Source organism: Dreissena polymorpha, chromosome 9 (genome assembly GCF_020536995.1).
Source record: "Dreissena polymorpha isolate Duluth1 chromosome 9, UMN_Dpol_1.0, whole genome shotgun sequence".
In the NCBI taxonomy this organism is placed as follows: Eukaryota; Metazoa; Mollusca; class Bivalvia; order Myida; family Dreissenidae; genus Dreissena; species Dreissena polymorpha.
The window spans coordinates 48,263,902-48,278,079 of NC_068363.1; the positions used below are offsets into that span (position 1 = coordinate 48,263,902).

Genomic DNA, 14,178 nt, shown 5'->3' on the forward strand with positions numbered 1-14,178 from the left:
CCATATGCACATGCATACCAAATATAAAGGTTATATCTCAAGGGACATAGAAGTTATGAGCTTTTTTCTAAACCTAAATGCAGATTTCGAAACCTAAATGCGGACCCTAAGTTCAAGGTCAAGGTCACAGGGGTCAAAAAAAGAGACATAAAAGTAATGAGCATTTTTTGAAAACTAAATGCAGATTTCGAAACCTAAATGCGGACCCTAAGTTCAAGGTCAAGGTCACAGGGGTCCAAATTTTTGTGCGTATGGAAAGGCCTTGTCCATATACACATGCATACCAAATATGAAGGTTATATCTCAAGGGACATAGAAGCTATGAGCATTTTTGTAAACCTAAATGCAAAGTGTGACGGAAAGACAGACCGACGGTCCGATCACTATATGCCCTCCTTCGGGGGCATAAAAACAATGTGCATAGCTAGACACCATGTATAATATTGCAATATATATATAGCAATATAAAATCTTCAGTACCAGTAACATGTATAACAAAACACTGTGTAGAACAATGCACCATTTTAGCATAACAATATTTACAGCTATGTAATATCTTCAGTACCATGCAAAACAAGGCACTATGTATAGCAAGGTGCCTTGTATAGCAAGGTACTACTATGTATATCAAGGTTACATCTTAAGTATTATGTATAACAATTTGCTGTAAACCAAGGTACCATGTATAACAAGGTAACAAATTTAGTACCATGTATAAAAAGAGCATGTGTATAGCAAGGTACCATGTATAGCAACGTAACATCTACACCAATGTAAGTTCTTTACCTAGTCCTCATTATTTGTGTTTAACTACAAAATGCACTTATAATAAGATATTTGATAAAGCCAAGACAAATCAAATCTACCCTAACTTGAATGCTTTTTTTGTTCCAGATATTAATTTATTAGTTGCGTACTCAAATCAATATCAGAGAAGTTAACCAAACAAGAGCTGTCAGAAGACTAAGTGCTTGACAGTATAACGTAAGCCATCATGGGGAAATTGTTCATATTCAATAAGGCATAAAAGAAAAAGTAAAATTCTTTTTGGGTGTGGGGGTGGAGAGGGGGGTATAATGTGGAGGGGGTGGTCATTTATTAGATTATCTTTCAAAAATAAGAAGAAACAAGGGACAAAATTGTCACAAAACCAGGTTTTCATTGTGAAAAAAAAATCTGATAAAGGGAGAAAACTCAAACTGAACTTTTGAAATGACCAAAAAAAATTAACCCCCTTTGTAAGTTTTTTTGTTTTTTTTAAAATCTATTTTTAGTCGTGGCGACCTTGACATTGGAGATATTGACGTGATTCCTTCGTGGGACACACCGTCCCATGATGGTGAACAAATGTGCCAAATGATTTTAAAATCTCACAATGAATGACATAGTTATGGCCAGGACAAGCTCATTTATGGCCATTTTTGACCTTTGAACTCAAAGTGTGACCTTGACCTTGGAGATATCGACGTAATTATTTCGCGCGACACACCGTCCAATGATGGTGAACAAATGTGCCAAATGATTTTAAAATCTGACGATGAACGACATAGTTATGGCTCGGACAAGCTCATTTATGGCCATTTTTGACCTTTGAACTCAAAGTGTGACCTTGACCTTGGAGATATCGACGTAATTATTTCGCGCGACACACCGTCCAATGATGGTGAACAAATGTGCCAAATGATTTTAAAATCTGACAATGAACGACATAGTTATGGCCCGGACAAGCTTGTTCCGCCAGCCCGCCAGCCAGCCCGCCCGCATTCGCCAATCTAATAACCAGTTTTTTCCTTCGGAAAACCTGGTTAAAAAAAGGAAAAAATGTTGGTTTTTCTGGGGGGGGGGGATTCTGGGGTGGGGCGTGGTGGATGGTTTGGATGGAGTCCATTGTGGTATGTCCGGTAAGTTTTGTTTTGTCAAAGTATGAATCAAATCTGATCATAAATAAAGAAGTTATGGCAATTTAAGCAAAATTTATTAAATTGACCTTGAATTCAAAGGTCAAGGTCAAATTCAACTTGCCAGGTACAGTACCCTCATAATAATAAGTATTTGAAGTTTGAAAGCAATAGCCTTGATACTTTAGAAGTAAAGTGGATCTTAACACAAAATTTAACAAAATATTCAAAGTGACTAAGTAAAAAAAGGGCCATAATTCCGTTAAAATGCCAACAAGAGTTATGCAACTTTTCCTGTACAGTCCCCTTATGATAGTTAGCTAGTGTTCCAAGTCTGAAAGCAATTATAGCAATGATACTTTAGGAGAAAAATGGACCAAGACACAACACTTAACCAAATGTTCAATTGTCTAAGTATAAAAGGGGACATAATTCAGTCAAAATGCCAGTCAGAGTAACATAAATTTGCATGCAAAGTCCCCTTATTATAGTTAGTTAGTGTTGCTAGTATGAAAGCAATAGCTTTGATACTTTAGGAAAAAGTGGACCTAAACACAAAAATAAACAAATTTTTTAATTTCAAAAGTGCAAAAAAGGGCCATAATCCTTACAAAATACATGATACAGTTGTCTGCTCTTGTTTATAGATTGGGGACATGCTGGTAAAGAAGTATGCAAAATATGAAAGCAATATGTCAAGGGACATAGAACATATTTGAGGTGGTACGCAAACTTTAACATAGATTTATCCATAATATGCATATTCTAAGTGAAAAAAGGGCCATAATTCTTACAAAATACTTGATACAGTTGTCTGCTTTTGTTTATAGATTGGGGTCATGGTGGTAAAGAAGTATGCAAAATATGAAAGCAATATGTCAAGAGACATAAATAAATGAGGTGGTATACTTTAGAAGTAAAGTAGATCTTAACACAAATTTAACAAAATATTCAAAGTGACTAAATAAAAAATGAGTCATAATTCCGTTAAAATGCCAACAAGAGTTATGCAACTTTTCCTGTACAGTCCCCTTATGATAGTTAGCTAGTGTTCCAAGTCTGAAAGCAATTATAGCAATGATACTTTAGGAGAAAAATGGACCAAGACACAACACTTAACCAAATGTTCAATTGTCTAAGTATAAAAGGGGACCAAGACACAAAACTTAACCAAATGTTCAATTGTCTAAGTATAAAAGGGGCCATAATTCTGTCAAAATGCCAGTCAGAGTAACATAACTTTGCATGCAAAGTCCCCTTATTATAGTTAGTAAGTGCTGCTAGTATGAAAGCAATAGCTTTGATACTTTAGGAAAAAGTGGACCTAAACACAATTTTTTTTTTTTTTCTTAAGTGCAAAAAAGGGCCATAATCCTTACAAAATACAAGATACAGTTGTCTGCTCTTGTTTATAGATTGGGGTCATGCTGGTAAAGAAGTATGCAAAATATGAAAGCAATATGTCAAGGGACATAGAACATTTTGAGGTGGTACGCAAACTTTAACATAGATTTATCAATAATATGCATATTCTAAGTGAAAAAAGGGCCATAATTCTTACAAAATACTTGATACAGTTGTCTGCTCTTGTTTATAGATTGGGGTCATGTTGGTAAAGAAGTATGCAAAATATGAAAGCAATATGTCAAGGGACATAAATATTTGAGGTGGAAAAAAAATGCAAAAAAAAATTAATTTTTTTTTCAATGGGGGTGGGGGGGGGGAGGGGATTCTTGGGTGCGATGGTTGGATGGTATTTCAAAAATAAAATAATAAATATAAATATTTCTGTTTTTTAACCGTTTTAAAAAAAAAATTGCGGGGGTGGGGTGGATGTGGGGGGGGTATAGTGTGAGGGTGTGGTTGTCATCATTTGTGAGATGATCTTACAAAAAAAATATAAATTTAGGGGGCGTGGGATTCAGGGTGGGGGGGGGAGGGGGGCAGGGCACGGGGGATTGTTTGGGTGGAGTCTATTGTGGTATGTCAGGTAAGAGTAGTTTTGTCAAAGTATCAATCAAATCTAATCATAAATAAAGAAGTTATGGCAATTTAAGCAAAATTTAATAATTTGACCTTGAGAGTCAAGGTCATTCAAAGGTCAAGGTAAAATTCAACTTGCCAGGTACAGTAATCTCATGATAGCATGAAAGTATTTGAAGTTTGAAAGCAATAGCCTTGATACTTTAGAAGTAAAGTGGATAGAAACACAAAATTTAACCATATATTCAAAGTTACTAAGTCAAAAAAGGGCCATAATTCCATAAAAATGACAACCACAGTTATGAAACTTGTCCTTTTACTGTACCCTTATGATAGTTTGCGAGTGTTCCAAGTATGAAAGCAATATCTATGATACTTTAGGGGTAAAGTGGACCAAAACACAAAACTTAACCAAATTTTCAATTTTCTAAGTATAAAGGGCCCATAATTCCGTCCAAATGCCAGTCAGAGTTACATAACTTTGCCTGCACAGTCCCCTTATGATAGTTAAAAAGTGTTGCAAGTATGAAAGCAATAGCTTTGATACTGTAGGAATAAAGAGGACCTAAACACAAAACTTTACCAAATTTTCAATTTTCTAAGTATAAAAAGGGCACATAATTCTGTCAAAACGCCAGTCAAAGTTACAAAAGTTTGCCTGCACAGTCCCCTTATGATAGTAAGTAATTGTTGCAAGTATGAAAGCAATGGCTTTGATACTTAAGGAATAAAATGGACCTAAACACAAAACTTAACCAAAATTTTCAATTTTTTAAGTATAAAAAGGGCACATAATTCTGTCAAAATGCACACCAGAGTTATCTAACTTTGCCTGCCCAGTCCCCTCATGATAGTAAGTAAGTGTACCGAGTTTGAATGCAATAGCATTGACACTTTCTGAGAAAAGTGGACCTAAATGCAAAACTTAACCGGACGCCGACGCCAACGCCGACGCCAAGGAGATTACAATAGCTCATAATTTAAAAAAAAAAATTAGATGAGCTAACAAGCAAATTCATTGAAGTGATATCCCTGCAAAATAAATTATGTTTATGGATGGGTGTAGAACTAAAAGAAAAGGTATAAGTGAAGGGTTGTGCCTGATAATTGAGAACAATTACATCAGGACATTTTGAGAATCCATTTTAGTATGGTTGAATCCTTACCAAATAAGGCATATTTAATCAACATGTGTGATTTTGACCTTTGTGTGTGACTTTGACCATGACCCTAGCAACCTGGATCTTATATTTGACGCTCAGCTAGATAATGGAGAACAATTGCGGACAGTAATTACAGAATCCCTTGATACATAGTAAAGGAATGACTAAATAATGAACAAGACTATTGCCAAGCAATATATGTTCCCTACCGGCTCCACCATTGTCAGAAATTCCACCACTGTCAGAATTTTTTTATTATGTGTTGCCATAGCAACCATAATTTTTTATGTAGAAAAAAAAATGAAATGACATGCAATTGCATAATGTCCATATTGCCATCTATCCATGTATCAAGTTTCATGAAAAAATATGAAGAACTTTTCAAGTTATCGCAGGATCCAGAAAGCCACCATTTTCAGCAGTATTTCTAGTCTATTTGTTGCCATAGCCAATTTTTGACGTAGGAACAAAATGAAATGATGTGCATAATTTTCATATTGCCATCTATCCATGTTTCATATGAGGATGTAAATTGTTTTGGTGTTGTCTGTCCGTATTTCCATCCGTCCATCCAGCCAGCACTTTTATGTCCTGAGCCATATCTTGGAAGTGCTTTGGCGGATTTCATTGAAACATGGTATGAGTATATATTTGGATAAGCGGATGATGCACGCCTAATTTCACTGTACACCATCTGTTAATAACGGAGTTATGGCCCTCCATATCTTGAAAAAATGCTCACTTTTGAGTCCGGAGCCATATCTTGGAAGTGCTTTGGCAGATTTCATTGATACTTGGTATGAGTATAATTATGAAAAAGAGGATGATGCACGCCAAATGGCATTGTACACCATCTGTAAATAGCAGAGGTATGGCCCTTTGTATCTTGAAAAAATGCTTTTTAAAATAAGCTTAGAGCTTTATCTCCATTAACAGATTTTCTGTTGTAATCTCAGGTGGACATCTTTTGAAGTAGGCAAGAGCACTAGCAGCAGGTAAGCCTAAGAACATAGGTGTTAACGAGGACTCTTAATAAGCAGGAGCCGATTGCCCTGATAATGTATACTGAGCTGCTAATTTGTCAGAAAACACTCAAATGTCCTCCATAGAAGACATATTGACAGGAAGAACAATGGAAAGTAGAAAGCTGGGGAACAAGAAAAATAGAAAGCTGGGCAACAAGGAAAGTAGAAAGCTGGGCAACAGTGGTTTTCAATTTATAACCATGCACACACAATGTCTCAGAGATGCCATTGAAAGAACCGCTGTTGCTAATGCTGTTGCCGATGCTTTTGCCAAGAGATTGGAAAGGGGAGTTGTTTAAGTATGACATACAAGTATGTGCAGACAAATAACAATAAACGCATGCTGGTTAATGTTAGCAACCACACAAAGACACAATATGATCAATACATGCACAAGTAACACAAACAAAAGTGAGCATGCAATTTTACAGATTTTAAAAAAGAAAGTTCATTTTATTTAAATCTAATTTTTTTTTTTCTTTATGCATTTGAAAATTATTGTAAAATTCTTATTCAGTAATTAAAAAAAATAATTCCCCAGATATATCAAATAATGTTAAATGACATTAAATATATATTCTTTTCAATTACCAACATTTCAGTTTTTACACAAATTATCCCTACAAATTGAGTGTCAATATTTAGAAGTATCAACATTTATTCCTCATGGATGTAAACATCTGTTAAAAGCTACTAGACCTGAAGTATTATTAGGTGACAAAATCAAAACCCTGATATACCTTGTATTGGCCCCTACCAAGACATGATTTTTTCCATTTGAAGTGTTTATATAGTATCAAACTGTTTTGAGATTTTAAGGGAAAATAAACAGAGAAATCATTATAATAAAATTATAAGAGAAAGAAATTTTAATAAAAATTGCACAAACAAATTTAATAAGACTCATAGAGTGGTCACAATTAGCATTATTTGGTACTAAGGACAGAAAGCACATTTTACATCTAGTATTTAAGAATGCAATCTTAAGAATATTAAAATTTCATCCTTTTCTGACAAAGTGCAAACAGCAATAATAACAACCTTTGCATACATCAGGAGTTATAAGATGTTAACTGAACTTGAGATATTGAGATTCACAAACTACTGTTATTTACAATCAAATTAAATCTACAATCCACAAAAATACCAATAATTCTTCCACGGTGTATAATTAGTTGTTTATTAACCCTTTGCATGCTGGGAAATTTGTCGTCTGCTAAAATGTCGTCTGCTGAATTTCTAAAATTAGCATTTTCTTTCGATTTTTTTCAAAGAATACTATCAGAATACCAAACAGTTTGGATCCTGATGAGACACCACATTTTGTGGCGTCTCATCTAGATCCAAACTGTTTGCAAAGGCCTTCAAAATTCGGTACCAGAACTGTAAGAGTTAATGTCATTCTGTGTGCATAAATGTACTGTAACACTGAATAAGACAACAGTATGATAAATCAAGGAACTACCACATTAGGTCCAGTTACCATGTATTGCTAAAGATTTGTCGCGCACATTACCTGAGAGGTGTAAGCATTCGGGAAGTGATAGATACCCTCCCCATAGAGCTCCTCTGCAGCCATTGCCGAGGCCTAAAACGCATGCACAATAATAAAACGAAAGGATAAGAATAACAATGTAAACAAATAAATATTGAATACTACATCAACCTCATTAAAAAAAAAATACTGTAAAACCTTTAATATTTGTTAGCATGAATTTTTTTTAGGAAACATAAATTCTTGATTTCTGATTTAAGAGAACAAAAAGAGCAAGTTTTGATGGTCATTTTCTGATGGGTTTCTTTTGAATTAATGGATCGGTCAACCCTCAAAGTCTGTGAAAATTAATGTCCCACAAATAAATGATTTTACAGTATATCACAAGGCTAAGAATAAAAATCCTTGCAGAACTAACAATCTGAAATACTGTTTTAAGTTTTGGGTTAAAGCTTGTTCATACTGTAGATACCAAATGACTTTTTATGAAAGGTATAAAAGAAAGATGCAAATGAAAATGCTTTTGAACCATTCATAAAAATATGCAATTCAACCAAGTAATCCTAAGATTTTTAGTTATTATTGGAGAAAAAGTTACAAGGTCCCCTTGAAAGTCTGACTCATTATTGAAAACCTGGTTACATATTAACAAGTACAGTCAGGGCTTGCGCTGATGTCAAGAGTGGCAACCTGTCACATTGCCTGTTAAAGGTCTGGGTAACATATTGTGTGAAAGAGGTTTACATTTGTAGCATTTCAGAACATTAAGGTGTCTATTCAAGCTCACTTTACCTACGGTTTCAGCAAGATTTGTTGATGCCAACTAAATGTTTGAATGGAAATCAATTTCAGACAGTACAATTATTAATGCAATTAGGGATAATGCATGGATCACAATTCAGAAGAACATCACGCAATCAAACTCAAGATATCATGCCTTGTAACAGTGTCGCCAATATTGAAGACAATATCATTAAAACTATTTTAGTTATATAGGGGACAAGGTTCCTTTTGCCATTTGTTCATAATTCAAGGGCCATAATTTTTAGGTGATTCTAGCAATCTAACAAGATATCTGACTTGGCCGAGATATAATCCCCACAAACATTATCATATACTCTGCTAACCAAGGTGTTCCTATTATGTGAAATGTTGTTTAAACCTTCATATAAAAAATAATGCTATCTTAACGTATTTCAGATTGTTAGGTTCCTAACAACATAAATACAATAATAAAGAAGCAACCCAAGAAAATGTCAAACTTATTAAATTATAATGTCTATAATAACAAAAGCAATATACAGTTAAAAAACAACATAACACATGTTTGATGTAAGAACAGGGATTTTTCAAACAAAACATATTGTTGCTCATTCTGTATTCTTTAAAATGATTACCATTTCATCTGCAAAACCCTAAGAAATGCCAACACATTATTTGATATATATGCGTATTTTACTTTTAAATAATTTGATTGATTTAAGGCTTTGATACAATGTTGTTTCACTAAAAAATATGACCAAAACAAATTAATAAATTCATCTAAGCACGCCAGATCTTACATCAAACACTGTTTGAATTTTAAAAACCATCTATATGGGGGTGGGGGGAAGAAGCCTCCCATGCAGCAGTACAACATGTCTGGTCTACCTTGGAGGTAAAATCATTGGGATTAATGTACAAGTCCTGGCTGTAGCATCCGTACGCCCCTTGCTCTGATGGGTCCTACAAGAGGCTTAATGGATTGGACATGTAGACAACCAAGAAAATAATCCTCTGCTATTCACAATTTTATTTTTTATAAAACCACTTCTGTGAAAAGGGGGTTTAATGCATATGCATAAAGTGTAGTTCCCAGATTAGCCTGTGCAGTCTGCACAGGCTAATCAGGGACGCCACTTTCCACCCAAACTGGACTTTCACTTAGAAGAGACTATAAACAAAAAATACTATACAAGCTGAAAGTGTTGTCCCTGATTAGCAGACTGTACAGGCTTATCTTGGACAACACTTTATGCACATGCATTAAACCCCTTTCTTTACAAAGCATGGCTCTATAAGATCATACAACGAAATCAACAAATCTCCTATATCTATATGCAGGCATAAAAAAGTAAATTCTCTGGGGATGTCCAGCAACAACTGCAACAAAAGTTAAGTTTCCTGGTTCCCTCTTGGAAATGGTAAAGCAAGCACAGTTTGGCAACGTGGATATTGACAGTTAAACAATCGCAAATGATACAATCCTTGAGGATTTGGTTTTCTGAAACATAAATCATTATACACAACTTGAATTGTCCACAGGTGTTGGGCGCGTGGCCAAGTCACTTTAATACTATCAATTTGTCATAAACCAAAAAAATTATCATTTAAAAAAAAAAAGAGAAGAAATTCTGAGAAAAAAAACAAGAGGGCCTGAAAGGCCCAAAGTCGCTCACTCGAGATAACAAGATATTATTGGGACAAATCTTCTGACCAAGTTTCACGAAGATCGGAAAATAAATGTGGCCTCTAGAGTGTTAACAAGATTTTACTAAAGCCATATAAGGAAAAATGCCACGCCCCTTTGGAGCCATTTTTTCAAGCAAACATAATTATTTTCGAACTCATCTAAGATATCATTGAGACCAATTTTCTGACCAAATTTCATGAAAATTGGACAATAAATGTGGCCTCTAGAGTGTTAACAAGGTTTTACTATGGCCATATAAGGAAAAATGCCCTGCCCCTGGTGGCCATGTTTTTAAAGCAACAAAAACCATTTTCGAACTCATCCAAGATATCATTGGGACAAATCTTCTGACCAAGTTTCATGATGATCGGAAAATAAATGTGACCTCTAGAGTGTTAACAAGGTTTTACTATAGCCATATAAGGAAAAATAGCCCGGCCCCTATGGTGGCCATGTTTTTCAACCAACTGGCATCATTTTTGAACTCATCCAAGATATTATTGGGATGAATCTTCTGACTGAGTTTCATGAAGATCGGACTAAAAAAGTGGCCTCTAGAGTGTTAACAAGATTTTACTATAGCCTTATATAGCCGTATAAGGAAAAATGCCCCGCCCCTTGGCGGCCATGTTTTTCAAGCAAACGTAACCATTTTCGTACTCATCCAAGATATCATTAAGACAAATCTTCTGATCATATTTCATCAAGATCGGACAATAAATGTGGCCTCTGGAGTGTTAACAAGGTTTTTCTATAGTTATATAAGGAAAAATGCCCTGCCCCCTGGCGGCCATGTTTTTCAACCAACGGGCATCATTTTCTATCTCGTCCAAGATATTATTGGGATGAATTTTCTGACCAAGTTTCATGAAGATTGGACGATAAATGTGGCCTCTAGAGTGTTAACAAGATTTTACTACAGCAAAATATATAGCCATATAAGGAAAAATGCCCCGCCCCTTGGCAGCCATGTTTTTAAAGCAAAGGTTACCATTTTTGAACTCATCCAAGATATCAGTGGGACAAATCTTCTGAGCAAGTTTCATGAAGATTGGAAAATAAATGTGGCCTCTAGAGTGTTAACAAGGTTTTACTATAGCCTTATAAGGAAAAATGCCCTGCCCCCTGGCAGCCATGTTTTTCAACCAACCGGCATCATTTTCGAACTCATCCAAGATATTATTGGGATGAATCTTCTGACGAAGTTTCATAAAGATCGGACAATAAATGTGGCCTCTAGAGTGTTAACAAGGTTTTACTATAGCCTTATAAGGAAAATGCCCCGCCTCTTGGAAGCCATGTTTTTCAAGCAAACGTAACCATTTTTGAACTCATCCAAGATATCATTGAGACCAATCTTCTGACCAAATTTCATGAAGATTGGACAATAAATGTGGCCTCTAGAGTGTTAACAAGGCAAATGTTGATGCCAGACGACGGACGACGCACAACGAACAAAAGGCGATCACAAAAGCTCACCATGAGCACGATGTGCTCATGTGAGCTAAAAATTCTGATATGATATATAAAATAAACGTTTATATATATCATATCAGAAAAAAAAATAATAATAATTTCTTTTTCAAAATGATAATTTTTTTTGTTTTAGGACAAATTGATAGTATTAAAGTGACTTGGCCACGCGCCCAACACCTGTGGAATTGTCCAGGTCAACATGACTTATGACATTAACATGAATATGTAAATGCAGATGTTCTTTATGACTGCGCACATAACAGATTAAATACGTCATCAAAATAAAACTAGAGCTTTGTCACAGCCGTGATGAATACCCACACATGCCGCATTGACACATAATATTTTGCATGTCGTCTTCAAAAAAACAGCGGACACCATGCTCAATTTTTAAAACGCACTAAGTGACCCCTTGACCTAGTTTTTGACCCAGAAAGGCCCATGTTTTAACTTTAAGATCATCTCCATAAAGTTTGGTGAAGATCGGTTGTAAACTACTTGAATAAGAGAGCGGACACCATACTGAATGTTAAAAAACGCACTAAGTGACCCCGTGACCTAGTTTTAGGCCCGGAATGGCCCATGTTCAAACTTGTCCAAGAGATCATTTTGATAAAACAAAGTTTGGTGAGGATTGGATGAATTAGAGAGGGGACAACATGGTGAGGTTTAAAACGCACTAAGATACCCCGTGACCTAGTTTTTGACCCGGCATGACCCATATTCAAACTTGACTTACACATCATCTAGATACAACTTCTGACCAAGTTTGGTGAAGATTGGATGAAAACTACTTGAATAAGAGAACGGACAACATTGTGATGTTTAAAACGCACTAAGTGACCCCGCGACCTTGTTTTTGACCCGGCATGACCGATATTCAAACTTGCCCTAGTTATTATCAAGATACAACTTCTGACCAATTTTGGTGAAGATTGGATAAAAACTACTTGAATTAGAGAGCGGACAACATGGTGAGGTTTAAAACACACTAAGTGACCCCGTGACCTTGTTTTTGACCCGGCATGGCCCATGTTCGAACTTGACCTACACATCATCTAATTACAGCTTCTGACCAAGTGTGGTGAAGATCGGATTTAATTTACTTGAAATAGAGAGCGGACACCATGCTCAATGTGTAAAACGTACTAAGTGACCCTGTGACCTAGTTTTTGATCTGGCATGGCCCATGTTCGAACTTGGCCTTAAGATCATCTAGATACAACTTCTGACCAAGTTTGGTGAAGATCGGTTGTAAACTACTTGAATAAGAGAGCGGACACCATACTGAATGTTAAAAAACGCACTAAGTGACCCCGTGACCTAGTTTTAGGCCCGGAATGGCCCATGTTCAAACTTGTCCAAGAGATCATTTTGATAAAACAAAGTTTGGTGAGGATTGGATGAATTAGAGAGGGGACAACATGGTGAGGTTTAAAAGGCACTAAGATACCCCGTTACCTAGTTTTTGACCCGGCATGACCCATATTCAAACTTGACTTACACATCATCTAGATACAACTTCTGACCAAGTTTGGTGAAGATTGGATGAAAACTACTTGAATTAGAGAACGGACAACATTGTGATGTTTAAAACGCACTAAGTGACCCCGCGACCTTGTTTTTGACCCGGCATGACCGATATTCAAACTTGCCCTAGTCATTATCAAGATGCAACTTCTGACCAATTTTGGTGAAGATTGGATAAAAACTACTTGAATTAGAGAGCGGACAACATGGTGAGGTTTAAAACACACTAAGTGACCCCGTGACCTTGTTTTTGACCCGGCATGGCCCATGTTCGAACTTGACCTACACATCATCTAATTACAGCTTCTGACCAAGTGTGGTGAAGATCGGATTTAATTTACTTGAAATAGAGAGCGGACACCATGCTCAATGTGTAAAACTTACTAAGTGACCCTGTGACCTAGTTTTTGATCTGGCATGGCCCATGTTCGAACTTGGCCTTAAGATCATCTAGATACAACTTCTGACTAAGTTTGGTAAAGATCGGATGAAAACTACTTGAATTAGAGAGCGGACAACATGCTGAATGTTTAAAACGCACTAAGTGACCCCTTGACCTAGTTTTTGACCCGGCAAGGCCCATGTTTGAACTTGGCCTTAAGATCATCTAGATACAACTTCTGACCACGTTTGGTGAAGATCGGATGAAAACTACTTGAATTAGAGAGCGGACAACATGCTGCATCCCGTGTCATAGTTTTTGACCCGGCAAGGCCCATGTTCGAACTTGGCATAGACATCATGTAGATACAACTTCTGACCAAGTTTGGTGAAGATCGAATGAAAACTACTTGAATTAGAGAGCGGACACTTAATACGGACCGACAGACAGACCGACCGACTGACCGACAGACAAGTTCACTCCTATATATCCCCCTAAACTTCGTTTGTGGGGGTATAATAATTTAACGCTACATGTAATTTATGCTGTTTTTTCAATACACATCATAATATTGAAATTTGGTATTGAAATGTAAAAAAACTGATTTTGCTTAAAATAAATAAATGCCAAATACAATTTTGTCTTTTTATTTTGTTTTATCTTGTTAGTTCTCTGCAACAGCGTGCAAACTATTATATATGGAATAAAAACTTTTTCAATAAATTGCAATATATTTCCATTAGGAATTTCCTATTTCATATAGAATTGAGTGTG

General features: G+C 35.9%; 1 protein-coding gene across 1 annotated transcript in view; it reads right to left on the minus strand.

Annotated features, from left to right (window-relative positions):
• The window catches only part of LOC127846016 (1-phosphatidylinositol 4,5-bisphosphate phosphodiesterase gamma-1-like), a 148,009-nt gene that overhangs the window by 56,192 nt on the left and 77,639 nt on the right, over positions 1-14,178 (minus strand). Inside the window, exon 21 of the mRNA XM_052377197.1 lies at positions 7,586-7,657. Within this exon, the coding sequence (XP_052233157.1) occupies positions 7,586-7,657 (72 nt within the window). The remainder of the gene's footprint in view (positions 1-7,585; positions 7,658-14,178) is intronic.